Genomic DNA, 24,912 nt, shown 5'->3' on the forward strand with positions numbered 1-24,912 from the left:
CATTGTTTGATTTGTCCTTCATGCCTTTAAAAGATTGTGTGTATGGCGAATTTAACGAGCCTTTGATTATAATTCTTTTTTTTTTGTTAATAAAATATTTAATAAACAAATGAATCTTTGATGGGTGAACAAAAATTGAAGGGCTTGATGAGAGAAATGGATTGAATAGTACAAAGAGAAGGACCGCAGGTGAGAAATTTCAAATTAAAAATTTCTCACTCATACAATAAAAAAAAAAAAGTGGCACTCAAAAGAGTTTAGATGTTTAGATATGGCCAACTATAACGTTTTTATAAGTTGGGTTTTTTCACACCCAGAATTGACGATGTCTTATAGAAGGTTAAATTAGACTTTCATACCAAGAATATCCAGTATTTAGGGAAATTTTAATTACTTAGTTTAAACCATAATGCTCACATTCCTGCTCACCCGTCCGTACGTTTCAAAGGATTTTCAATTTTGAGAAACAAATAGAAAAAGAAAAATTTGCAAATCCTTTGGCCAGCAATCTAGAGAAATTCTAATGAGGCAGTACTAATGGATATCTTCCATGTCATCCGTGATAAAGAAAAGAAAGTCCATTGTCATTTTCATGACGAAATAAATGCTTGCTCAGCTGTGGCCTACGGCAGGCACGACACCGCAAGCAAGCCAGTCGGTCTTCATAATCCATTGCGTGGGTTGGGTGGGTGGGGATGGGGGTGGTGGTCGGAAACTACCACGTGCCTGCTTTATGCTGATGTGATTGTTATTGCTACTTCCCAATAAAGGTGGTGGCTTCTCTTACTCCGGTATTGAATTAAATGTAAAATGAAAGTTTTAATTTCATGGAAAATTCGATGATGAGTCCAAAGGAGAAAATGATCAAATTGACGAGAGGCTCTATTTTCGAGAGGATCTTCTAATTCCGCGCAATTATCAAAATTTAATGGAAAGTTGAATCAGTGCTTCATGGTTTTTTTCCAAGAAGAAAAGATTGGTCTTTCATTTTAGAAACATATTTATTTCCCTCATTTTATGGTCTGCAATACTTCTTGGTTTTCTTTCTTCGTGTTTGCATGTTATATTTAACAAACGAGTAAATCTTATATATACTATCACCGTTAGATTCATAACAAAAAAAATTATGTCATTCATCCAACGTTAATAGTGTGTATACACTGTCAGTTAGAAAGATTAATCCATAACAAAAAAAAAAGAGTAAATCTTACATATACTATCACCGTTGGATTCATGACATATTGCAAAAGTTATAATTTTCAAATTCAAATTTTAGAAACAGAACTAAATGAACCGACAATATAACTTGAGAATCCGCACCGTTTGGCGAACAACTAATATGAAAATTCAAGACATTGCTTCGAGTTGGAGTGCTTAGGGGAGAAGAATAATTGAAAGGAAAAGCACCCATCAGCCATTTACTTCAATATGTTTGTTCCCCTGTTAACCTCCAGATTTGGAGGAAGAATTCAGAAATCGATCCATCACTACCAAATCCTTCTTAAAAGTTTCACCTCACCACCGACAGAAAATTACACTTAGTACTGAAAACCAACCTTTTTCTATAATATTTGAACTTACAGAAACATCTCTGCCAACCTTTTTTAATCCAGAAAGTTTTGTTTTACCATATCGCCTTCATAGTTCATACCCCTCCCCCCCCCCCCCCCCCCAAAAAAAAGCATAATCACGAGAAAAAATCCATCAAATTTTGTTTAAACGAAAAAGTCCAGAATGTACACTGCAGCGTAGAACTTGAGTATAATATAAAAGCCAAAAAATATATATAAGATAAAAATATTACTAGAAGCCATGCTAAGCTGCTGACTCAGTTAACTCAGCCAATGCCTAACTAGTAACTACTACTGGCCCACCGCCAATGCCTAAATTTCCAAGTAAGCTCCCGGCCCCGACTGGCCAAACCCGTTAATTATATTATACTATGGTATTAATTATGCAATAAGCAAAACATTTACAAAGATAATTTCGAGGTTGGCCCCACCGCCCACTCGTTTGATTGTGGTGTGGCTTTGCTTGATGCCGTCGGCATCAATAAATAATTTAATTACAGCCGTCGATCAACAGTTGAGCACACCAGCTTAGCTTTTATTTTGCAGCTCAACCTCCACCTTCACTTTTTATTGAATAAACCACACCAGGATTTCGTCAGCATACTACTCAATGTGCAATTAACCCCAATACGTGATGATGGTTAGTGCTGTTAACGGAACTGATTCTGGTCGAGTATTTGATTCTTGAAGCCAACTCATGCCTCTATCAAGTCAGGGTCGAGTTTGCTCGACTAAGTGGATGCGTCTTGAAGAGTGCTTGAAATTGGCTCAACGATTGAGACTTGTTATTCGAGTTCGACTTGATTATCACATATGAGTCGAGCTCACACGAGCTCGAGCTTGAAATCTCAAACAATTTTTATTGTTAATTTTGGTAATATTCATACAAATGTCACAACTCAATCACACAAAAACTTTATAAAATGATATATATACCCTTTTTTATTGAATTCAAACGAACTGCTCGAATAACAAACAATTCAAGCAGGTTTGTCTCAGTAATTAATCTAATATATTTCTAACTCGAACTCGACTCATTTTTTAAAATTAATGAGTCGAGTTCGAGAATTATCAAATCGAACCCATTCAAGCTTTCGACAGGTAAATTCTTCGATATTAGTATTGGAGTGCTGCAAGTTAACCTTTAACACAAGTTGGCCCATTTCGGACATTAACTTTATGTGGCGTGGAGGTGGTCTCCTTGACTTCCAAGCTCTCTCTTTTGCCTTTGTAATGCTATAGAACTTTTCTTAAATTAAAAAAAAAACACACACACACACGCGCAGAGAGCGCGTTTAACACAAGTTGAGAACATGCAACTTTTGATTAAAGGCAATTTTATGTGATCTGGCATTCTAAGCATTACTCTGACTTTTGACTAGCGTAGTTCAAAAATAGGTTTGGATTTGCAAAAGCCAAACTAATGTGGGCTTAAGTTTGAACCATGATAACAAATATTCAAAGCATTTGTTGATATAATATTAACGTAATTATTTCAACTTTGTACAACTAACAATATGGGGGAATTCTTACTCCTTCCGTCCCACTTTGATAGTCCTATATTCCTTTTTCATCCGTCCCAAATTGTAGTCCACTTTCCAATTGAAGAATGTAGTTGTATTTTAATTTTCCTAAAATACCCTTATTCAATGTAAGTAGTTGTTACTATAAACCTACCCCATTTAATGAGAGTTGATTCTTTTTTTTACCATCAATTCAAGTTCCCAAAAAGGTGTACCATATTTAATGTGAGGGTATTTTAGGAAAATAGCAATCTAAATTTGCTTTTCCAACAAAGTTAATTACTTTTTCTTAAACTGTGTGAAAAAAGAAACAGGACTATCAAAGTAGGACGGAGGGAGTATAAGTTTAAATTTTCTGTTGGATATATAACAAGAGTTATTGATAGAATTTAAATCCTTAAATGGTGTGATGAGATATGACTAGATTAAAATCATGGCTTCAATTTAAATCCTTAGATTGAGTTTTTAAAATTGGGCCTTCCCATGGAAAAACTCCCCGTTCAACACTCAAAAAAATAATAATAATAAATTTTTTTTGGCTTAAAGACTCGTATTCTCTCTTCTATTCGTTCCTTTTTTGTACTGCTTTGGAGAACTTCTCATATTTTTCCACTTGTTTTATTGAATGTCACAAGGGTTCAGCTTCTCGGTTTTTGTCTGCTGTATACGCGTCTTTTTCGAATATACCAGTTCTACTTTGTATTGCCCCGTTTACTGGTCTAATTCAGTTGGCATCAACGCGAAATGTACACTTTTGAATCCCCAATCTTTTATTAATTTTTTACTTATTCTTCTCTCTCATCATATTCTTCTTGTTCGAGTTGTGGGCATGGTCAACTGGGTTTACGAGTGCACCGATTGGGACTTCAACTTCTTTTCTGGTTCAACTTGGTCTGTGATTGATCTCTTTTTTTGGTGAAAAAAAAATTTGTGGGTTCTGCCATAGTATTGATGAAAAATGGTTGAGTTTTGGAAGTGGCGTAAGCATCATGCTCTCGTGCTGATGCTGGTAATGTTTTTGCTGTGTCAAAATTTTAGCTTTTGTTGGTCTCTCAATGATGAAGGTACAATTGGAGCTTTTTCTCTTCTTATTCAAGCTTTCAGTAGAAATACTTTGTTGGGTTTTTCTTCAAAGTTTTGCCCTTTCTTCTCGGGATATTTTTATTGAGAGCAAGCTTTTTCCCCTTTTGTGGTATTTATGTGCTGCAGGTTTGGCTTTGCTGAGATTTAGAGAAAGAGTGGTTAGTGATCCTTTTGGGGCTTTGACTAATTGGAATGATGATGTCGGAGTGGTGAATCCATGTTCTTGGCATGGAATTGAATGCTCTGATGGAAATGTTGTGTCACTGTAAGTAATCCAGCCGCCATGAACATCTATCCCTGACTTTGGTATATTTTTGTTTCTTGTTATTTGAGATGAATTTCGCTTTTTCTGATTTTGATACGTTCTTTCCCAGTTATCCTGAAAACAATTAGCTTTTTCCTTAAAAAAAAAAGAATTAGTTTGCCCTTACTTCTATAGGATTCTAATTGGTTCTGTACTATTTGTTGATTGGAAGACTGTATATAACAAGAAAGGTCAAGGATGGTGTCGCCTGGGCAGAGTTATTGGAAGAGTTATGTGCGTTACTGGAAGTAAATTCATTTGCTGTTTTGTCAAATTATTCTCGATTCAGAGAATGGCCAAAATCTTGTGAGAAACCTATCAATTTTTAAGTTCTGGAGGAAGTGAGGTGTTCTATAGTGTTTTCTCTAGAACTCCTTTTTTAGCCTGAACTTATATAAGCTTTGTGGATACGGGGTCTTAATTTGTATTGCCAATGGACATCCTTGAGAATTGACTCTCCTGTTGCTTGGAGAAGAATAGCTGATAGCGCTACTTTGAGTTTTTGGATGTAATAGTAATTTGTTCCATGTATTTCACTGGTCTTTTGTGCTCTTGGTAAAATGCCTGTGAAATTTGAGTTGAAGGACAAAATAAGGCAACTTCAAAATATCATTCTGTAGTTATTAGACTTCAAGTTTTGATTTGTTAATTATTTTGATATTTTCTCAAGTTCTGTTTACAATTTTCAGGAACTTGAAAGATCTTTGTCTTGAAGGTACTATAGCTCCTGATCTCGGGAACCTAATTCACATAAAGTCTATGTAAGGACACAAAGAACTTGTCTGGATAATATTTTATTTTCATTCACAATCACCAAACCAAATAAATTACTTCGCCGTATATTTTTTTTCCAAGGTCTTTGTTTCTTTTACTTTTTAGAGAACTAAAGGACTTCACTTTTGCAGAATTTTACGCAATAACTCCTTTTTCGGTATCATACCTGGAGATATTGCAAAGCTGAAAGAACTGGAAGTTTTGGATTTGGGATATAATAATTTCAGTGGACCACTTCCATCTGATCTTGGCAACAATCTGTCTCTAGCAATCCTGTAAGTTAGTTATTAGTATTCCCATTTGTTCATTGTCTCCCTGCTCATTTCTGTAACATAATCCCCCCCTCCCCCCAAAAAAAAATGCAGTTTGCTGGACAACAACGAACTTGTCGGCTGCTTATCTCCTGAAATTTATGAGCTTAGAACGCTGTCTGAAGTTCAAGTTGATGAAAACCAGCTAAATAATGCTAGGAAGACGTCATCTTGGAAAGGAGAAGTGTTGTTCCAGTATGTTCATGCAAATTTTGAACTGACTTTTTATGTTTCTAATTTTGTTTATTACTAGTAAGTTGTAGATCTGTAACATCTCTTAGTTAGTTCTGCTATGGAAAGCATTTTTTTTCCCTATCCTGATTTTCAGGTAGTTTCTGACTGTAGTAAAGCTACTTTTGTTTTTGTAGGAACATTCCTGAGTTTAAAGATGTAACCCAGCGGAAATTGCTTAATACATTTCCTGACAGGGCTGAAAATGTACGAGTATTTTTCCCGCCACCCCCCAAAGATTTACCGTCAGGGATACCAGGATCGCCCTCTCCATCACCATCACCATCACCATCACCATCACCATCACCATCATCTTCTTCCCCATCTCCTGCACCAACATTTTCCTCTGCAGGCCTTTCCCCTTCCCCTGTGGCTTCTGCTTCTCAGCCTTCAGTTCCTACCTTAGCAAAGAGCCCCATTGCCCCAGTCAAAAAATCCCGATCAAGTCACCATCATGTCTTGATATTGTCTTCAACTATAGGAGGTTCTCTGCTGCTTTTGCTTTTGGTCACTGGCATATTTATCTGTCGAAGCAGTAAGGTTGCAGTTGTCAAGCCTTGGGCAACAGGATTGAGTGGACAGCTGCAGAAAGCATTCGTAACTGGTATAGTTTTCTTCACTGACAGGATGTTGAAAGTGGTTATTGTTAAAAAAATTTTTGACTGTAGAATTGGAGTTATGTAGAATTTCGACTGCAAAAGACTCGGATCAATGGGAACTAAACTTATTTTTGTATAGAAGCCAACCTCGTTTTTATTGCTTAGGGCATTCTGAATTATCAACTTATGAAGCAATGACAAGTTTTCAAAGTTGAACTGAGAAATCACTGTCTTACATCATATCGTAGGTGTGCCAAAGCTCAAGAGATCAGAGCTTGAAACTGCTTGTGAAGATTTCAGCAATGTGATAGGATCGTCATCAGCTGGTACTTTATACAAGGGTACCTTGTCCAGTGGGGTTGAAATTGCTGTAATATCCATTTCGGTGATATCTGCCAAGGATTGGTCAAAAAATATGGAAGTGCAGTTCAGGAAGAAGGTATCATCTGAATTAATTGTCTAACCTATATCTGACATTGAAATGTTTTTGCTAGTTCCTTAATCTTCCTACCTTTTATCCAGATTGAGACATTATCAAAAGTGAATCACAAAAATTTTGTCAATCTCCTTGGATACTGTGAGGAAGAAGAGCCTTTCACGAGGATGATGGTATTTGAGTACGCTCCTAATGGCACACTCTTTGAGCATCTACACAGTGAGTGTCTCTTGGACTTAATGCCCATTTATATGACAAAAGTAGGACAAATGTATTATTTAGTAGCTTCTTGGTGACAATTGAAAAGATGTCTCTTTTGATTTAACTGTAGGGTTGTTATGCATCACAGATTGTTTACCTATAACTATGTACTAAAATTCAGATTCATACCTTTTCTTTAAGCTAGTTTGAGTACACAGTCACCCTTTTTTCTTTTTACATAGAAGAGAATAAATTCATGAATATATCAGATCTATTTCAAAAGAGGCTAGAGAATATTCCAATGACTTCACCCTAAGGACAAGATTTGTTAATTACTTCATACATAATGTTTTATCATGATATTGACACCTAATAAGGACGAAGTTTCTGCTGTATCTGTTGTCTTAATGTCACCGTCTTCCTATTTGTAATTTAACAGAAAAACCTAGTTTGCATTTCTGACTTATTAGTTGTATGATTGTTCCTTGTATTCCACTTCAATGTTGCAAAATTTTCTATTGAATGTACATACATATTTTTTGGTAAATACAACAGTATTATAATGCCATCTATGTAGACACAGAAATCTTGCCGTGGACTTTTCTGCTTCAAACTATGAGGGATTGAGCATGCTACAGTTTGACAAAGATAGCCCGCAAACTGGAGAATTATGTTTTAATAGTGAGGAAAGATATTTTCTTAAAGTAGCTTTGCTCTTGGGTTCCTGTTGCCTCTGATACATATCGTGAATTGGAGACTTTTCTTTTTGTCATCTGCTTCATATTTTCTGGCACCAAAATTTCCCCTGGCTTTGCTGTCTGCTAAAAGCCATTATAATGCTTCAGTGTCTTATGTTTTGTGCCATATGCAGTAAAAGAAGCTGAACACCTGGATTGGACAATGAGAATGAGAATTGTGATGGGCATGGCATACTGCCTTCAGCACATGCACCAATTGACGCCACCAGTATACCACAAGAACCTAAATTCGTCGGCAGTATATGTGACTGAAGATTATGCAGCCAAAATATCAGATTTTGGCTTTTGGAATGAAGTGGCTGCAGCTGAGATGGAGTCAAATCCAGAGAGCAACATCTACAGCTTTGGTGTTTTACTCTTTGAGATTGTAACAGGGCGGCTTCCTTATTCAGTGGACAGAAGCACTCATGGAGATTGGGCATCTGACTATCTGGGAGGAGAACAACCCCTCAGGAATATGGTAGATCCCACTTTAAGTTCTTTTCAAGAAGAGCAGCTTGAAAGAATTTGCACAATTATGAAATCATGTGTTAATCCTGACCCCAGACGAAGACCAGAAATGAGAGAAGTAGCAGCAATATTACGTGAGGTAACAGGGATTGGGCCTGATGCAGCAATTCCAAAATTGTCACCGCTTTGGTGGGCAGAACTTGAGATTCTTTCTACGGAGGCTAATTAGTTCTTGAAATCATATTCTTCTATGAACCATTGTCTCCGATCAAGACCTTGCTGCAGGTAGATGCTGCTTGTAACTAATGTAGGGATATGGTAGTTGTATATAAGTGAAATGCAAGAGGCCATTTTTTTGTTTTTTTGTCAACATTTTTCGTAGAAGAGGAAGGAGCAAATGCGAAACTATTGAGTGGTTACTATAGAAAATGGAAGGCCAGTGTTCAATCATGTCTGCTGTCTATCTTTTGACTTGTATTTGTCATTCGTATCTTGTCCGCTGCTGTGGGTTTTTTTTTTAATAGGGTGGTAAATCAGAAAGGTAAAAGGAAGAGAGATCATTCAGTCTTTTTACTAACCATCGATAAGTTGAACCATACTGACATTTGATCCTTTGGTTGTGGGGTTTATCAAAAGATTAAACGAGACTTGAAGAAAAATTTAACTATTCCATCCGTCAGTCTTCCCTTTCCCACCACCCAAAGAAGAGAAAGAAAGACAATGCACCCGCACAAAAACACAAACACAAAATAAGTGGTTTCGCCTTCCACATTAAATAACTCAGAAAAATCGGATTGTTTGTGATGCTACTAAAATCTGATTAGATTATGAACACTTCTATTGAAGTGCAATCAGAAATCTAACAAAACTTATTGGCCAAACGAATTCATTGTCATTCCAAGTTTGCCTTCGGTCAACAGGACGACAAGAATAAGAACATCGAGATGATTTGGGAGCACGTCAGTCCCAATTCATCGCTCATATTCTTCTTTGAGGGTCATGCCAGGAAATCAGATGAACAGCTGTTATTAGACCAATTCTGATTGATAAATTATGCAAGCCAATAACAATTAAGATTGACAATGAGGGGATAATAGGACTTTCAAATGGTGTTCCGAATCCAAATATGGGCATCACGTTTGCACTTTGCATTAATCAAGAAGCCTCTGTCAAGCTACCATAAGGTACGTGACATTAGTAGTTCCCACGTTAGTCGCAAAAGCTCAATGCACAAAAGACAAGCCCGACCAGCACCTATATATAGCAGACCAAATCCATATCTTCCACAACCACAAGAAGAACATTCTTAGTTTCTTGGAATTGACAGTTCTCCAAGAAGATGGCTAGCACCCAACTCAATGTTTTCACCTCAATGCTTTTGCTCTCGTTGGCCTTTGCGTTGGCAAGTGCCAATGAACAGGTCCCAGCAAAGCCTGTGGAGAAACATGTTGATGTTGGGATTGAAGGTGTTGTCTACTGCCAGAGCTGTGAGCACTATGGAACATGGTCTCTATCAGGAGCCAAACCCATTTCCAACTCTACAATCGGCGTTATCTGCAAAGACTACAAAAAAAGAGTAAGCTTCTACAAGGCATTCCAAACAGATGCAAATGGTTACTTCTATGCAGAGCTTAAAGGCTTCAAGATGGGCCACTCCTTGTTAGACCATCCCTTGCACTCCTGTAGTGTGAAGCTGGTCTCGTCCCCCCAAGAAAACTGCAATTCTCTCACCAATGTTAATTATGGACTCAATGGTGCCCCTCTACGTTATGAAGACAAAAGATTAATTGGAAGTCGGTATGAGGCTGTGGTTTATGCTGCAGGGCCCCTGGCTTTCCGTCCAGCTCACTGCATTCCTAAAAACCCATCCTAATTATTCAATTGCTCATCCCTAAAAATAAGCCTGAACCTTTCTTCCATTTTCTGCAAGAGTTATTAACTGATGTTAAATGCATAAGCTACTTCTTTTTTCCAATTTACATTGAATATACTGAATATGTCAAGACCAATGTGGTGATAGCTCACATGTTTATCTGAGCTTGCAATATTACTGAAAAAGTTCAGTATCTTTCTTTGTTTTTCAGTAATCGATTCTCCCCTGTATAATGTTTTATGCCATCAACAAATGAAAAGTCTTTGAACATAAAAAATTGCCAAAAGAGTTCATCATTCATTTGATATTATAGCAGAGCATATTATGAATGGCATCCTGTCTGTGATTAATTGATACAATTTAAAAACAAATAATTCATCAAAATGCTGGCAGGCAGCAAAAATAGCACCTACCAGGAACTCAGAAATCAAGTGGCATCCCAAACATCTTGTTGATTTCAGCAATTGCCTCCCTAGTGCAAACAGTTTGCTCAAACAAATCATTTTCATTATTGGTTGATGACTTCGAGATGGTTTTCCCTAGTTCATTGTCTAAATCACCATCAGGAAGTATCAAAAACCCACTAGAATTGCTCCTGCTAAAATTTGTCTCATCCTTCTTCTTTGGTCTTCTTTTCCTTACAAATTCTATTGGCTTCCCAAACATGTTGTTTATATCATCCATAGCTTCCTTCAAATTAATGGTAGGTTCCACCAGTCCATGATGACAAACATTTTCCACCGCTGGCTCATCTGAGATGGTGGATCCTACAAATCTGTAGACAGTTTCCTCTCCAAGTGGTACTTCGTGTGGCTTTGCAGCATCTAGAATCTTGCAACTACTATCCAAGGAAATGTCCAATGGAAGCGGAAACACAAAACCGTTGAGATGCTCCTTGGAAACTTTAGCGCCTCTAGTTAAATTCCGGTCTTTATTGTGGTCCACTATATCCATTCCAGTGACCATCTCTGTCACATTTTCATTTTCCTCGTCATCTATGAATATCTGCAATTGCTCCTGCAAAGGTGGATGAGTTCTTGAACTATCAATTTGTAGAGAGGAATCCCCTCTTAAATTTTGACACGATTGTACATCTGATGTTTCTATAATTCCATCAACGAAGATCTCAAGTTTACTGTTCAAGCTCGTATCTGTTTTGGACTGGTTTCTACATGATCTCCTGCCAATTTGGGATGGTTCTAGAGGCTCTTGAAACATATTATTGATAGCATTCATTGCCTCCTTTGTGTTTATTGTGGGTTCCACCAGACCATGATGTCGTGCATCTTCTGCATCAGACTGCTCAACAATGGCAGTATCTACAAATTTAACCACAACTGTATCATCTGTATAGTGTTTTAGATTATCGCTGGACTTCGCTTTAGTTCTTTCGGGATAACTTCTGCTAATAATATCACCCATGACTCCCCTCTTAAGAGTTGAATCACTGGAAACTTGTGCATCACTGAGATCTGAAGCTGCTAGGGCATGATCAGCATCCTTTGCCTGCATCTCATGTTGAGAGCTTTGTGACAGCATCTTCACATCATCAACAAGCCAGGTTCCAATTGGTTTCAAGCACTCACTCTCCTTTCTTCCTCTGTCGTAGTCCTTCAGACAAATTCCAGAAGAAAGTGGCACATTAGAAGTTATCCTTCCCTGGCACTGCAGGATAACTTCACAGCATTAGGCTAAGGCAGACAACTATAAAAATGCAACAGACTGAAACAAGGAAAAATTATAGATTGAAGACCCGATTTTTCTTATTCTTGTGTCTTTCCATGCGATGAAGAAATTGCTCATATGATCTCTGCAACTCATCAACAGGTTCTGCAAGGCTGTTGAATCAGAAGTTATTAGATCTAAAACACAATTTTTCAGCCTGCACAATGTCCTTATTTTGTTAGAAAAGATAATACTTCAGCAGAATCACAACAATGTGAAGTTTTATCCACAAATTCAGGAGATAAGAATTCATCAGTATACCCTGATGCCAGTTACTTGAATGTGAACTTAATCCATACAAAATACTGGCAAGGGACATGATTGACTGCCAGAAGGGCATGAAGCTACATTTTAGCTCTCACTGTTGGAATCTACTTTGAAACGTCTAGATGCCTTATTTTGTATGAAGCGAAAAAGGAAAATTTAGCATACATCTCATGAAAAGCATCAAAATATAAAATCCTACTGAATCACCAAAGGAATGCAGCTCAACTGATGATGCAACAGAATCATGACCTCACTATCAGTGCAAGTCCAATGAAAGATCTAAAGAGCTTACTTCTGCACTCCTAAATGATACATCTTCTCAGCTGCCTCAAACTTTTTCATCTTCTCAAAGTAGAGTGCATAAGCCTGGTAAAACAGTGACTTTTTCATCCCAATGCGATTTTCCTCCATTGTTCTCAAAACACTTTTTGGATTGTCAACGAAGTCCATCTACATAAAACACGTGAAAAATGCCCAATTTAGCTATACACTAACGTTAATCAGATAATCAACATAACTATATCAGTAAAGGAATCTCTTTAAATTTGAATAAAAATCTGATAGACACAATATATCGAAGCCAATTCTTTTATAGATAGCTTCTCGAGGTGAAGCAGTTTTTCCCATTTACAATTCCACCAATGACAGCTCAAACATTGCCAAAATTTCAAGAGGTGTCGAAAATAATGTACTTCTTTGATGCAAAATGGAATCCCTTCTCATAACATTTGGATAGGTATCTTGAACCTTCAATACACTACTTGAAATTTGAACATAGTCCAGCGGTAAATCATCTTTTGTTCCTTGACTTAAACACTACTACTATGTTGAAGTGGACATCGTAATACTTCAAGTTACCCTGATTAAACGAATCAAAGAGCAGAACTAATCAAACATAATAGTCTAAGCATTCATATATATATATATATAGACATAAATCAACAGCCACAAGAAGAATCAAAAAGGAGGAAGGGCAGCCCAGAATAAGAATCATAAAAGGAAAATTAGAAAATAGAAACTCAATAGTAATGATTCTGAGAAAGTTACCAATTGCAACCAAACACGAAGGTACCGCAAATCATTAGTGTAACGGCGGTCGGACTGAAAAGTCTGGGCGCATTTCTGCAGAAATCGGGGCAGTTTCTCTTTCAGAAGCTGAGGTGGTACCAACTCCTTCATTTTACGTATTCCTCTGTTGAAGGGGGGAAAAAAACCCGTACTGTAACATAGCAGATTGAAATACTGAACAGACCTACAACCCCCCCCCCCCCCCCTTCTTCTCTGAAAAAAGGGAAAAAAAAAAAGAAGATAGAGACAAAGACCCAGATATGTGTAAGCATATGTGATTATCACTTTTGTGCTTACCGGAGCCAAGGGAGAAGAGGGTCTCTGCCAGTGTAATTCTTTATCTCTGAAATCAATGAACTGAAGAGGTCGTTGTATTCATTATTGCTGTTAGACATTTTTTTCTTCTTTCAAATTACCTTTTCTAATTTTCTTGGTTGGGGCTTCACAGGGGAGGAAGTGTTTAAATTTGATTGAGGCGGCACTTGGACTTCGGAGCTTCAGAGGTTTGGGGAATATCCGGCTTTATCCGGGGTGTATGAGGGTTAGCTTGAAATGAAAAATGATCTTTGTGCTTTTGAGTGTAATTTAAAAGAACTCAAGGGTGGTTTGTTCAATTTCTGAGAATTTTAGATTTACCTGAAATTGTTTTTATAATTTAAAGTAATAGCTTTTTTTTTTTAAGCGTGATTTCGGTGTTCTTGTTTATTAATTATTATTATGCGGACGCCAATTAAGTCTTGTTTTTTTTTTTTTGAAATATTCTTTTGATTTCCAATGAAGAATATGTGAAGATTAAACTAGCGTGCCTGTACAACTTGTAGTACTAGTTTAGCCAAGGACTCTCTTTTGTTTTGTTTTGTTTTTTTTCCATTTCTCCTTTTTATGCATAATTGGTATTTACCTTCAAAATTTACAGGTACTATTGCAAATATAAAACCTACTTAGAGTTTAGAAAATTGATACAGTTCCTTTTAATCACGGTACCCTTGATTCTAATCCAATTATATTTTACACATCATTTAGTGATTTAAATTCTTGAAGTAATCTAAAAGTTGATAATCTTGTTCTATATGAAATTAGTAAATTTAAATCTCATCAGTACAATGAATGGATTGCAGAACCTCTTTAAATTTTAACAAGAAAAGTTTGTGCAAGTTGATAAACCAAATGACAAAAGAGAATTTGAAAGAAAGTACAAATGATTCGCAATTGCTTCTACCAAACAAAAAAAGAGCGAATATTGACTAACTTTTCATTATAATACGAATGTTTTTACTTCAACCTTTTTATTTGGTTATTTGGTCATACATACCTCAAACTTCTATGAGTATTGTTACTTCGAATTTTCATTATCTTACAAAAGATTTACATTTTTTTACGGCACCGTATTTTCCCTTTCTATTAAAGTGTGAAAGGATGTTTTAAAGTTTCACCAATAATTCAACTTATTGTCAATTGGAAAATTTTTAAACGTTTTAGAAGTGTGAATATTTTAAATTTAGAAATTGGACATACAAAAAGGACAAAAAGAAAATTCTACTCAAATCATTTGAAGAATTTGACGAATGATTTGAAATCTATCCAAATATTCTAGTAGTTTGGATTATTTAAGACGTATTTGAATTTGTAATTCACCATTTATTAAAATATATTTTAAATACTAAAATAATTAGTAATTTACAAATTTAAATAGTTCCTAATTAATTTAAACAACATTTTAGAGGGGCTCCCTCCTTCCAAAAGAAAAAAAAGGGAAAAGAAAAAAGCGAAATAGAAGAAGGAGAAAGAGGGCACAACAACTCCAGTGAAGGTTTTGTTCGAATCAAGTGTTAACACTCCAAATCGGTCATTTTAAATTATCTTAAAGCCCTCTTTGCCACCGTCGTTTGCTTCCGCCACCGCCCTGAAACACACACAGTCACACACTACAGAGTATTTCAATGGCAGCATCATTTGAAGACAACTCAACGGGTCAACCCAAAGACGATGCCCTCAAATCCACAGCTCCTGCCCGCACCGAACCTGAAGAAGACAACGACAACGACGACGACGACAGCCAGGAAGAGGACGACGATGAGGAAGAAGAAGAAGAGGACGACGATGAAGATGAACAACCACCTCTTACTCGGCAGGCCCGAATGCAGTCGGACCGGGCCAAAATGGAGGCCCTCTTTCGCCGCTTATCAACTGAGCGAGTCCCAGTACGAGTCCACGATGTATTGATCAAAGGAAACGCGAAGACTAAAGATTCTCTAATCGAAGCCGAAGTGGAAGCTCTGAAAACTGCCACCACGGTTCAGGAGTTGCTTCAGGCCGCTGGTATTGCGAATGCGAGGCTTCAACGCCTTGAGATTTTTGATTCGGTTAATATAACACTAGATTCGGGGCCGCCGGAGCTTCCTGGGACGGCTAATGTGGTTGTCGAGGTTGTCGAGGCCAAGAACCCTCTTAGTGGCGATTTTGGGATTTTCTCCAAGCCCGAGGTTGGCATTTTACTCTCTCTTTTTTGTTGGATGTTAATATATTGCTGAATTTTGATTTTGATTCATTTATTCATTTTTGTCTAATTATTTGGCTGAACTCTGCTGTAATATTGCAGCTTGTATGGGTTTTGGGATTGGAATACGGGTTTTCAAAATGTGTTGTTAAGATGCATAGAAAAAAATGAATTCGTTATGGGTGTAGTTAAACGTTATGGAGCTGTGGCAGTACTTTTTGTAAATATAATTTGGCATGGTATTTCAGGAGGAGAAAAGGTTTGTTGTTCCATTTCTTAAACTTCAGACGACGCGGGGATATGAGCAGGATTATTATTCTGTGATGTAGGAATTAGTACGACTCAAATATAGTACTTACTGCTTGATTGTTCAGAATTGAAATCATACCATCTTGGAAAACCTTTTTGACTATCCAGGCTTTCCATTAATAATAAGAGCTTGTGGCTAGTTGTGTTGCAAAATCGCAGAAACCGAAGTACTTGGCTAGCGGAGTGAAATGGTTAGTGATCCACTTTTGTGGACTGAGAATGTAATAATGAGAGGATGTGCTTTGTTCTACTTCTGTGTTATCGTATGGGAAAATTATCGAGTATGTTTTAATCCTATTTCACTCTGTTCTTATTGCTATTTATCCTTGATTTCGCAATAAGTGTCATTCTCCGCTTCTGTTGTTTTTTTTTTGTATTGGAAGAAATTCTTCTTCAATAAGCTAGTAAGTAGTAGTCTTCAATTAGTCAGCTTGTTATTACTACAAGAGCTAACTTCTGTGGATAAAGCACATGTCAGTTAATACTATAAACAACCTAAGTGTAAGATATAACCAACTGCATTCGCATGAATTAGATTACCTGTCTTATTCTGTTGGAGTGTGAATTGGAATCTAAAATTTGTTAAAACCCATCACTCACTTCTTTACATTAAAAGAGCTCATGTTGTAGTTGCATTGTTGATTATTCTGTTGTTTAACTCATGATGGGTGTCCTGTGGGCAGAGTGGTTGTGTTTGACTAATCATGCTGACCTTTTTGGAAGTTGAGTAAGCAGATTGGGTAATAATCTTTTGCTTTCTTTTTATATACATCTTTATGAACCTTCTACTAACCTTAGAGGTGGTATAAGATTGGTAAAACCTTCAATTGCATCTTCCATGCAGCTAAAATGCCCTTCAACTTGGACATTTAATTTGTGCAAATGAGTTAGCATTCACTCTGGATCTGGTTTCTGATATTATAGAACGGGTTTGCAGGCTAGGTCTTGGTCGCTTGAAGGATCTGTGAAGCTGAAAAATTTGTTTGGTTATGGGGATCTATGGGATGGTTCTTTGGCTTATGGCTGGGACCAGACCTCAGAGATTAGTGCTGGTCTGTCTTTACCCAGATTCAAAGGATTAATGACTCCTCTGATGGCTCGAATATCTCTGCTTTCCCAAGATTGGTCGAAGTTTTCTTCTTATAAGGAGAGAGCATTAGGTTTCTCCCTTGGCCTGTTGTCATCCAGGAATCACGATCTGTCATACAATCTCTCTTGGCGTACCTTGAGTGACCCATCACAAATATCTTCCAGGACTGTAAGGAGGCAACTTGGACATGGTTTACTGTCCACTTTGAAGTATACTTTCAAGGTTGACAGAAGAAATTCGCCTCTCAGACCAACACAAGGATACGCCTTTGTTTCTACCTCTCAACTTGGGGGGCTTGTACCAGATTATCGGAGCTTACGTTTTCTCCGCCAGGTTTAGTTCTACTCTCATGTCCATTTTTGTTATTTATCTATTCATCATATGTTCCCTCTGCCAGGTTTAGTGTTATGTTTCTTTATTTCTTTTTAAATGAAGGCGTTTCATGGTCTTTCAGTTATTCTCATCTTGGTTCATTGTCTTAAATTTGATGTGGATTTTTTCCCCCCTGGCTTTTAGTGCTGAGATATAACTCGACCACTTTCTACTCTTGATTGGACAAAACTCTTTTCCATGTTGAGAGCAGCTTGGTCAATTTTCATATTTAATCTCCCACTTGCATTCATGCGCATTTCATTTCCAGAGCGAATGGTGCTTGCAGATGTTCCCCTACTTTTATCATATTGATGATTCGTTGTCATTAAGCATGACATAAGTTGATTTTAATTCCTTTTGTGATTCAATTGTGCTGTATGCAGGAGTTTGATCTTCGATATGCTTTTCCTTTGGGACTTTTAAATGCTGCACTGAACTTTGGTATCTCTAGTGGTGTTGTTTTTCCATGGGGAAATGGCTTCTTGAATAGGCCTTCATATTTACCTGAGAGATTCTTCTTGGGTGGTAATTCTTCTCCTGTCTGCACCTTGGGTGGCCCTACGTCAATACTAGGTTTTAAGTCCAGGGGACTGGGTCCAGCTGAGCCTAGAAGGCAAGTTGGAGAAAACTCTACTACTGAAAGTGCTGATGCTTCTTCAGAAATGGATTTTCTTGGGGGAGATTTTGCTGTTACTGGTTTTGCGGACCTTTCTTTTGATATTCCCTTGAAGGTGTTTAGAGATGCAGGTATTCATGGACATGCATTTGCTTGCACTGGAAGTCTGACAAGTTTGACTGAGAATTCATACCGAGAGTTTTCTTTAACGAAATTCAAAGAGTCATTCAGACACTCAGCAGGATTTGGAATCATTGTGCCTACTAAACTATTTCGTATGGAGGTTGGTTCTTCTACTTTTAGATCTTGAATTGATCTCCCTTTTTTTCTAATTTGCTTTGTTTTGGTTTCATGCTTTCTTACGGTCTGATGGGTTTCAATTGGGCTAGGTGGTGTTGTAACTTGGTTTCTGTTTCTCTGTTAAGTTTCTTTCTGGGTGCTTGGGTGATGGTGTGGACATAAAGATATTAGGAACAAACATGTGCCACATCTGAATTGGGCAGGGATTCCAATCTGACATTGTACCTGAATTTCAAAAGAAAAGAATTTTGACTTATAAAAGCAGCCTGGAAGGCAGAATTCTTATGTTCAATTTAGAATCTTCTGCCTTGGAGTGTGACAGAATGCCTTGAAGATGGAATTGATTTTAGGTGCAGTTTATTAACATTGTAGGATTCTGAAATTCTTGTGAGGCAATTTTTTGTGCTTTTAAGAGTTTTGTGGGGATTGAAGGGAGTGGGAGGGGAAGAATGGAAGGGAGGGAGAAAAGAGATGCCCTTTTTTTTTTTTTTGGCAATTATGATTTTCTCTAAATCCTTGATTAATTTTCAGGTTAACTACTGCTACATACTGAAAAAGCATGAGCATGACCGAGGGAAGACTGGTGTGCAATTCAGCTTCTCTTCGCCATTATAATTTCTGGTTTAAGTTTCTATTGTCTTTTGACTTCTTTGTTGGGTTAGCACCTTCGGCCTTTCCTGAAGGTAACTATGAGAACTGTTGTCTTCGTCTGCTCTTAGCATATCAAATTAGATGGCTTAAATGGCTCTAGTTTCAACATTGAGATGGTTTTTAATGCACCATAGCGGGGGAATAAGAGTAACAGATGTAAAGATACAGGTAGAGTTCCCATTCAGTGAAGAATTAAGAAAACACTTGAATGCTTTCAATCTGCATCTGATTTTTTTACACAGGAACTGCGTCTATGTACTTTTTCAACACTTTTTCCTCTGAGTATTGCTCTCCACTGTTCCTGTGTACTTGTATCATTTTATTTGATGAGCCTGCTATTCTTGAAGTGTCCGATATTGTCTTTAGACACTGTTTTGCCTTAGTTTTCGTTCATGAATCAGATTGTCTATTACAAACACTAACAAAAGGAGTCGAGAGAAGTTGGAAAATCATTCAACATCATTTGGCTTAATTTGCGTTGGGAAGAAGTTTAAGGCCGCAGATTGGCAAAAAAACAACTCTTATTCTTGCATACGACACGTTGTGCTGCAATAATTGGGAAAAGTTTTTGCTCGACAATGAGATAATTTATCCATTTGGTAGTGAGCTGATTGTTATTGAGACTGAGACTCAGGCTGAATATCGTTTTCTTGATTAAAGATCTACGTAGCCTGAGTGTGCTTGGATCACGAATTTAGACGTTTTCGGCCTGGAGCAGTATTGTGTTTTACCGACTCAGAGGAGGAGAGGAGGTCTCGCATCATCTTAGCAAATATTGATGATAAAATGTCCTTGGTGATCTTTCGGCTTGACAAAATTTTCAACATAAAGTTTGTCAAGCCAGATGCTGATTGCTGAATGTCTGAAAATGACTAAATGTACTTTGTAAAGCGCGACTGTTTAACACTCCAGTTTGTATTATTATTAATTATGGAATGAGGTGATGGAATTTGAACGAGGATATGGAGCCAACGAAACAGGCAGTAACATTGGCTGTTACTAATTCTAAAGTGGTATGGGGTAGGAGTCATTTTGTTCTGGATTCTTAAAATGCACTGGTTCCTTTGAGGAAATCTTCATCAGCATCGGTTATTTCAAACACGATTCCCTTAAACAATTATTGTCAATCGGGATCATTACTGAAATCCTTTGTTTAGTGTTAGGAGTGTTTTTATTTTTCCTTTCTTTACTTGGGAGTCGTAATAACTCACAATATTTTGGATGGTGGTCCTCCGGATCAAAAACTTGCCGGGTACAATACAATTGTGCATGTATAGGCGGGCCATTACGAGTTAAAGAGCTCATTCATTGCTGGGGATTAAAATACTTGACCTGACAAGGATGCTAATGAAGATGGGTGATTATATACAGGGAAAATGACATGTTTCATCCCTTACATTTCACAAAAATATTCTTTTCGTTCCTCACTTTTAAAACGAAGCAATTTGGTCCCTGACATTTAAAAATTAAATCTATTACATCCCTGAATCTAATTATCAATCTAAATCAAACCATCCAATAACCCAGTGATAAATTTTGAAGATAGAATTGATAGATCATTCCGTCAACTCCATCATATTCACATGACATTTATTGAACCAAAAAAAATAAAAAGTATAAGATCATAAAAGGTCATTCTTTGTCTTGAAATAATAGAGTTTTTTTTTTGATAAATCTTTTCATGTACCGTTAGTATATACGCTTGCGAGTTTAGATGTATATCACAAATACAAAATGTGGCGTTTAAATTTAAATTGAAATGATGTGGCAGATACATAAACCCATCAGTGTATACAATGACATTGTAAGAAAGATTAATTCTTCTTTTAGATGTTATAATTTTTTATTTTTTATTTTTGGGTTCATTAAATTTCACGTGAATATCAAGTTGAGTTAGTCAAGTGATCTACAAATTATACCCCCCAAAATTTGTAATTAAGTTGATAGATGGTTTGATTCAGATTGATAATTGGGTTCAAGGATGTAATAGGTTTAATTTTTAAATGTCAGGGACCAAATTGTTTCGTTTTAAAAGTGAGGGACGAAAAGAATATTTTTGTGAAATGTAAGGGATGAAACCGGTCATTTTCCCTTATATATATATATATATGTATAAAAAAAGAACCTTGGTTATGTGACAACCGGTTCGCGACCTTTGCTATTGTGGAAATTACTTGTAGAATGAAATAAAGAATGCCAATTTGTCGGAGCACGTCGCTTTTGATAGGGTGGATTATAATGCACCATACATACATGATGAGCAACACATTTAAATAATACTACTTAATAATTAATAGGAGTGAAATGGAGTGTCAGTAAAACATTTACATAAAATAAACAATTTCCATTAGACAGACCAAATAAAGGTTTTTTCCAACAGTTACTTCATGGGCACTCGTTAAAACACACACACACACATTCCATCCAATCTATCATATATATATACACACACACACTAAGAATTGCTTTTTTTGTTTTCCCTTACGTTTATACGCTTTTTCTAATTAATCCCCTTACATTTATATTTTTTTAAAATTAATTTTATACTTTTAAAAATCTAACATCTAAAATACATCTTAGCGGGTATTTACAGGGCATCCGTTAATAAATAAATAAAAAAAAAGCACGGGGAGAAACTGATCCGCTGGGCACGGGCAACTTGTGGAATCTCTGGCTTACTCTTTTTTTTTTTTGTCAGCAACGATACATTTGTATAACTTACTCTATCCTAATCTAGGGAGAGGGGGAGCCTAAGGAGGCTGTGGTAGGGGACTAGTGGATATACAGATTCAACTAGACCAAGGGAGTGCTATGACACAACTCTTAAATTTTTTTTCGTTACAGGTGAGGTTTGAACCCTCACCTACAGCCCAAGGAGGGATTTAAGCCCCTCCCTGGTGACTACTGAGGCATTGGCCCAGTGGTTATCTCTGGCTTACTCAAGGAGGCATCTTATGCAATAACAAATGAATTGTTGTGTACTGGAACAACGTTAGTACGACATTAATCTATAGTTGCCACTCTTTGCAAAGATCCACAAATATCTTTTGTGAAAGGCTATTCTTGATGCGGTCAATGACTTGTCCGAAACATACTTCTACTCTATTACACTACTAATGTTAGATTTATTAGACCCGATCTCTCTCTCTCTCCTCTTTCTCTCTCTCTTGTAAGATTAGTTGTAGCGATGCGCAGACGGTCCTGGACGGCTGGACGTGGATTGGACGGAGCCTAGTGCCTACTTTAGAAGTTATGTGTTGCGGGGGTTAACTCTACAGTCTCCGGTCCATCCTTCCACCTCTAACCCCAGCCACAATCCACCAACCAACTTCTCCGTCCCTGTGTTACTTCTTTTATGTACTGTTTGTACATTACTAGTAGTTCATAGGCATGATCAGGCTTACGTGCTGCTTCAGTCTAGTCCACTTCCATAAATCAGATTTTGGAAGAAAATGGATTTTTGCTAGGAATTTTAGTACTCATTCTGTTTATATTTCCACCGGAGGCCGCCGACTCTCACCAAGTCATCATCTCTTTTTCATCTGTATACTAACATCGGAGGAAAAAAGATAGCAATTTTTTGGACGTCTTCTGAGATAAGTAATTTTCATTTTTTTCGATGAGTATTCTTTTTTACCAGACTTCGTTGCACAGAGTTCAGGATTATCATAAATTGTGAGATGAAATCAAAGGACTATAGAGCTAAGAAACTTAATAATAATTACCTTTAAGTCCTAATGATTTACGTTTATGCTTGGATGAGTGAATGTTATTGAAATTTGTACAATAAAACTCCTGCATACGATGTGAAATCTGATTTTTTTTTTTTTTATATATGTTACGAATAAGAAAAATTAATAATCATGATCAATGATGTGCAAAAACATTATAGACGTATCCCGAGTGCTCTAAAATAACAGTTGGATTGACCTTGTCATTTAGGATATATAATGCTATTGCTGTATGCCTAAAACAAAATCACTCTAAGCGTATATTGCTGACTAGTAAGAAAGGTTATTACACATTATTTGTTAGGGATATACCTAATTCTACCGAGGGGCTAAACTTTTTTCTCTCTCAACCTAAACTCTTCTCTCTCTCTCTCTCTCTCTAATTTTCCTCCCTCAAAAGACCTTTCTACTAGGGAGGGGTCTCCCTTCCCCCCATGGCTTTCATTTTTTTTCCTTTTTGTATTTATAATAAAGTTTCTCTTAAGATTTTCTAATGAGACTTTTCTTCTCTTCTAGGATTTTCTAGCAAGAGTTCCTCTCTCTCTTGCAAATTCAAGATTTTTCTATTTTATTGTTACGTATAAGTTTTCAGATTTGAGGTTCTTTAGGTCTATCTCAATAGATCTTAGCAGATTTGACGATTGAAGTATGCATAAGTGTTGGGGCTACAAATGTTATATATACAACACTAATTTTTTAGCATTGTTGGAGTTTTATAGTATAACTAGTTTCTTTCTCATGCATTTGCACGAGCACTTTTTTATGTTATATAATTTTGATTTTTTGAACAAAAATTGTTATAAAAGAACTTAAAATGCTATTATATATATATAAAACTTAATATACTTTTGTAAGACAAACATTAAAATAAAACATATTAAGAATGGTTAATTTGCAGCAACTTAATAAATAGTTCCAATCGAATTTTATCCTGTAATTCAATTGTGATTACTCTGATTAATGGTGGCAAGTCAACATATGAATGAAGGAGATATGTTAAGAAATAAGTGCAATTAAATATTTGATTCTTTCATGACTAAAAAGAATTTGAAAAGCAAACTAATAGATGATGAACTTATTATTTACTTAAATTATTGAAAAGTAAGAAAAGTAATTTGGGATAACTTTTACAACCTCGTGTAGGAATAAATATTTTTGGAGACTCTTTTACAAAACGTGATTGAAGAACATGAGCCAATATCAGGAATAAATAATATGATTGAAGATGATTAAAAAAGAAAAGATATGAGTTGATTGACTAAAAAATAAAGAAGGTACAATTAGTACAAATTTATATAAGGTAGGTCACTAATAGATTTGTTGAAATTGACTACAAATAAGAAACCGTAATTGAATCGGGCTTGGGTTATGCAGACGGTAGGAACATGCATTTTTTTTTTCTTTCTGTCATTAAAGGATAATAATACATTACAGTTGTGACTTTAATTTGTGGTGAAGGTACTAATATGCTTTTTCCAACATATCCCGCAGCTTAGTAGGCATTTAAACTAGGGTTCCTTCCTTTCGAATTTTTAAAGTTATTGGTCTTGGGATCACATCAATAACAACCATCGTAGCTACCACTGCTGGTGAGGAGTCACTGACGTGGGACACAAAAAATGCTGGAAGAGTAGACGAGAAATACCTTTGGGGCTCAATTATTGAAGGTTCAAGTTCGATAATATTCCCTCATCCGCCATGCATACGTCTTCAGCCGATCAGTAGTATTTTAACACTGAATTATTCAACCCTGCCTAATTCAATACTGCCTTGCCATCGTACGTACAGGCCTTATGCCGGAACATAATTTAGGTTTTGCATGGAAGCATATGAGCCAGTCGATTTCAACGAACTCCATACCATCCACGGCATCAATTGGTTTTGATTAATTTGACGAATGACCATTCCATATTTTAAGACTGGGATGTGACGCTGAGAATAAGTGAGAATATTTGATTTATGCATATGCCATACTAGTAACAAATTAAAAAATTGTAGCAGTTGTGACTCCTTTCTCCATCTCTCTCTCTCTTTCTGTCTCTCTTGGCTTTATCATGAAACTTCTTTGAAATTTTGATGGCGCAAGTAAGAAAGATGAATATGGCATGCATGTATGATGATCCATCTGCTTGATGCATATTTTCACATGCTATTGACCTTAGGGAGTTGTTT

General features: G+C 36.6%; 4 protein-coding genes across 7 annotated transcripts; 3 read left to right on the forward strand and 1 right to left on the reverse strand.

The window, feature by feature from the left end:
- The first annotated feature begins 3,753 nt into the window (after nt 1-3,753).
- Nucleotides 3,754-8,691, forward strand: LOC113763591 (inactive receptor-like serine/threonine-protein kinase At2g40270). Of its 2 annotated transcripts, none has more exons than XM_027307439.1 (9): nt 3,754-4,158; nt 4,304-4,442; nt 5,171-5,242; nt 5,387-5,530; nt 5,621-5,761; nt 5,917-6,401; nt 6,645-6,835; nt 6,919-7,051; nt 7,905-8,691. In XM_027307439.1, the coding sequence occupies exons 1-9, from the start codon at nt 4,053-4,055 to the stop codon at nt 8,468-8,470; spliced, it is 1,977 nt and encodes a 658-aa protein (XP_027163240.1). In that variant the 5' UTR covers nt 3,754-4,052; the 3' UTR covers nt 8,471-8,691. The 2 variants fall into 2 exon arrangements, with proteins under 2 accessions (XP_027163240.1, XP_027163241.1); XM_027307440.1 differs by having other exon boundaries at nt 3,755-4,158; nt 5,935-6,401.
- A 431-nt stretch (nt 8,692-9,122) lies between these two features.
- On the forward strand, nt 9,123-10,159 carry LOC113760604 (non-classical arabinogalactan protein 30). Its single transcript, XM_027303250.1, has one exon. The coding sequence runs from the start codon at nt 9,581-9,583 to the stop codon at nt 10,112-10,114; it is 534 nt and encodes a 177-aa protein (XP_027159051.1). The 5' UTR covers nt 9,123-9,580; the 3' UTR covers nt 10,115-10,159.
- On the reverse strand, nt 9,710-13,650 carry LOC113760602 (probable inactive serine/threonine-protein kinase bub1). 3 transcript variants are annotated; one of them, XM_027303248.1, is made up of 6 exons: nt 13,472-13,650; nt 13,154-13,325; nt 12,399-12,556; nt 11,868-11,952; nt 10,528-11,779; nt 9,710-9,795 (listed from the first exon to the last, which is right to left on the reverse strand). In XM_027303248.1, exons 1-5 carry the CDS (start codon nt 13,567-13,569, stop codon nt 10,535-10,537), a joined length of 1,758 nt encoding a protein of 585 aa, XP_027159049.1. In that variant the 5' UTR covers nt 13,570-13,650; the 3' UTR covers nt 9,710-9,795; nt 10,528-10,534. The 3 variants fall into 3 exon arrangements, with proteins under 3 accessions (XP_027159049.1, XP_027159050.1, XP_027159048.1); XM_027303249.1 differs by having other exon boundaries at nt 9,718-9,804; nt 13,154-13,298; XM_027303247.1 differs by having other exon boundaries at nt 9,718-9,804.
- A 1,303-nt stretch (nt 13,651-14,953) lies between these two features.
- LOC113761874 (sorting and assembly machinery component 50 homolog) lies at nt 14,954-19,357 on the forward strand. Its single transcript, XM_027305034.1, has 4 exons — nt 14,954-15,657; nt 16,918-17,403; nt 17,826-18,341; nt 18,890-19,357. Exons 1-4 carry the CDS (start codon nt 15,115-15,117, stop codon nt 18,971-18,973), a joined length of 1,629 nt encoding a protein of 542 aa, XP_027160835.1. The 5' UTR covers nt 14,954-15,114; the 3' UTR covers nt 18,974-19,357.
- The last annotated feature ends 5,555 nt before the right edge of the window (nt 19,358-24,912 follow it).

The sequence above is a fragment of the Coffea eugenioides genome, chromosome 2 (assembly GCF_003713205.1).
Source record: "Coffea eugenioides isolate CCC68of chromosome 2, Ceug_1.0, whole genome shotgun sequence".
Taxonomy (NCBI): domain Eukaryota; kingdom Viridiplantae; phylum Streptophyta; class Magnoliopsida; order Gentianales; family Rubiaceae; genus Coffea; species Coffea eugenioides.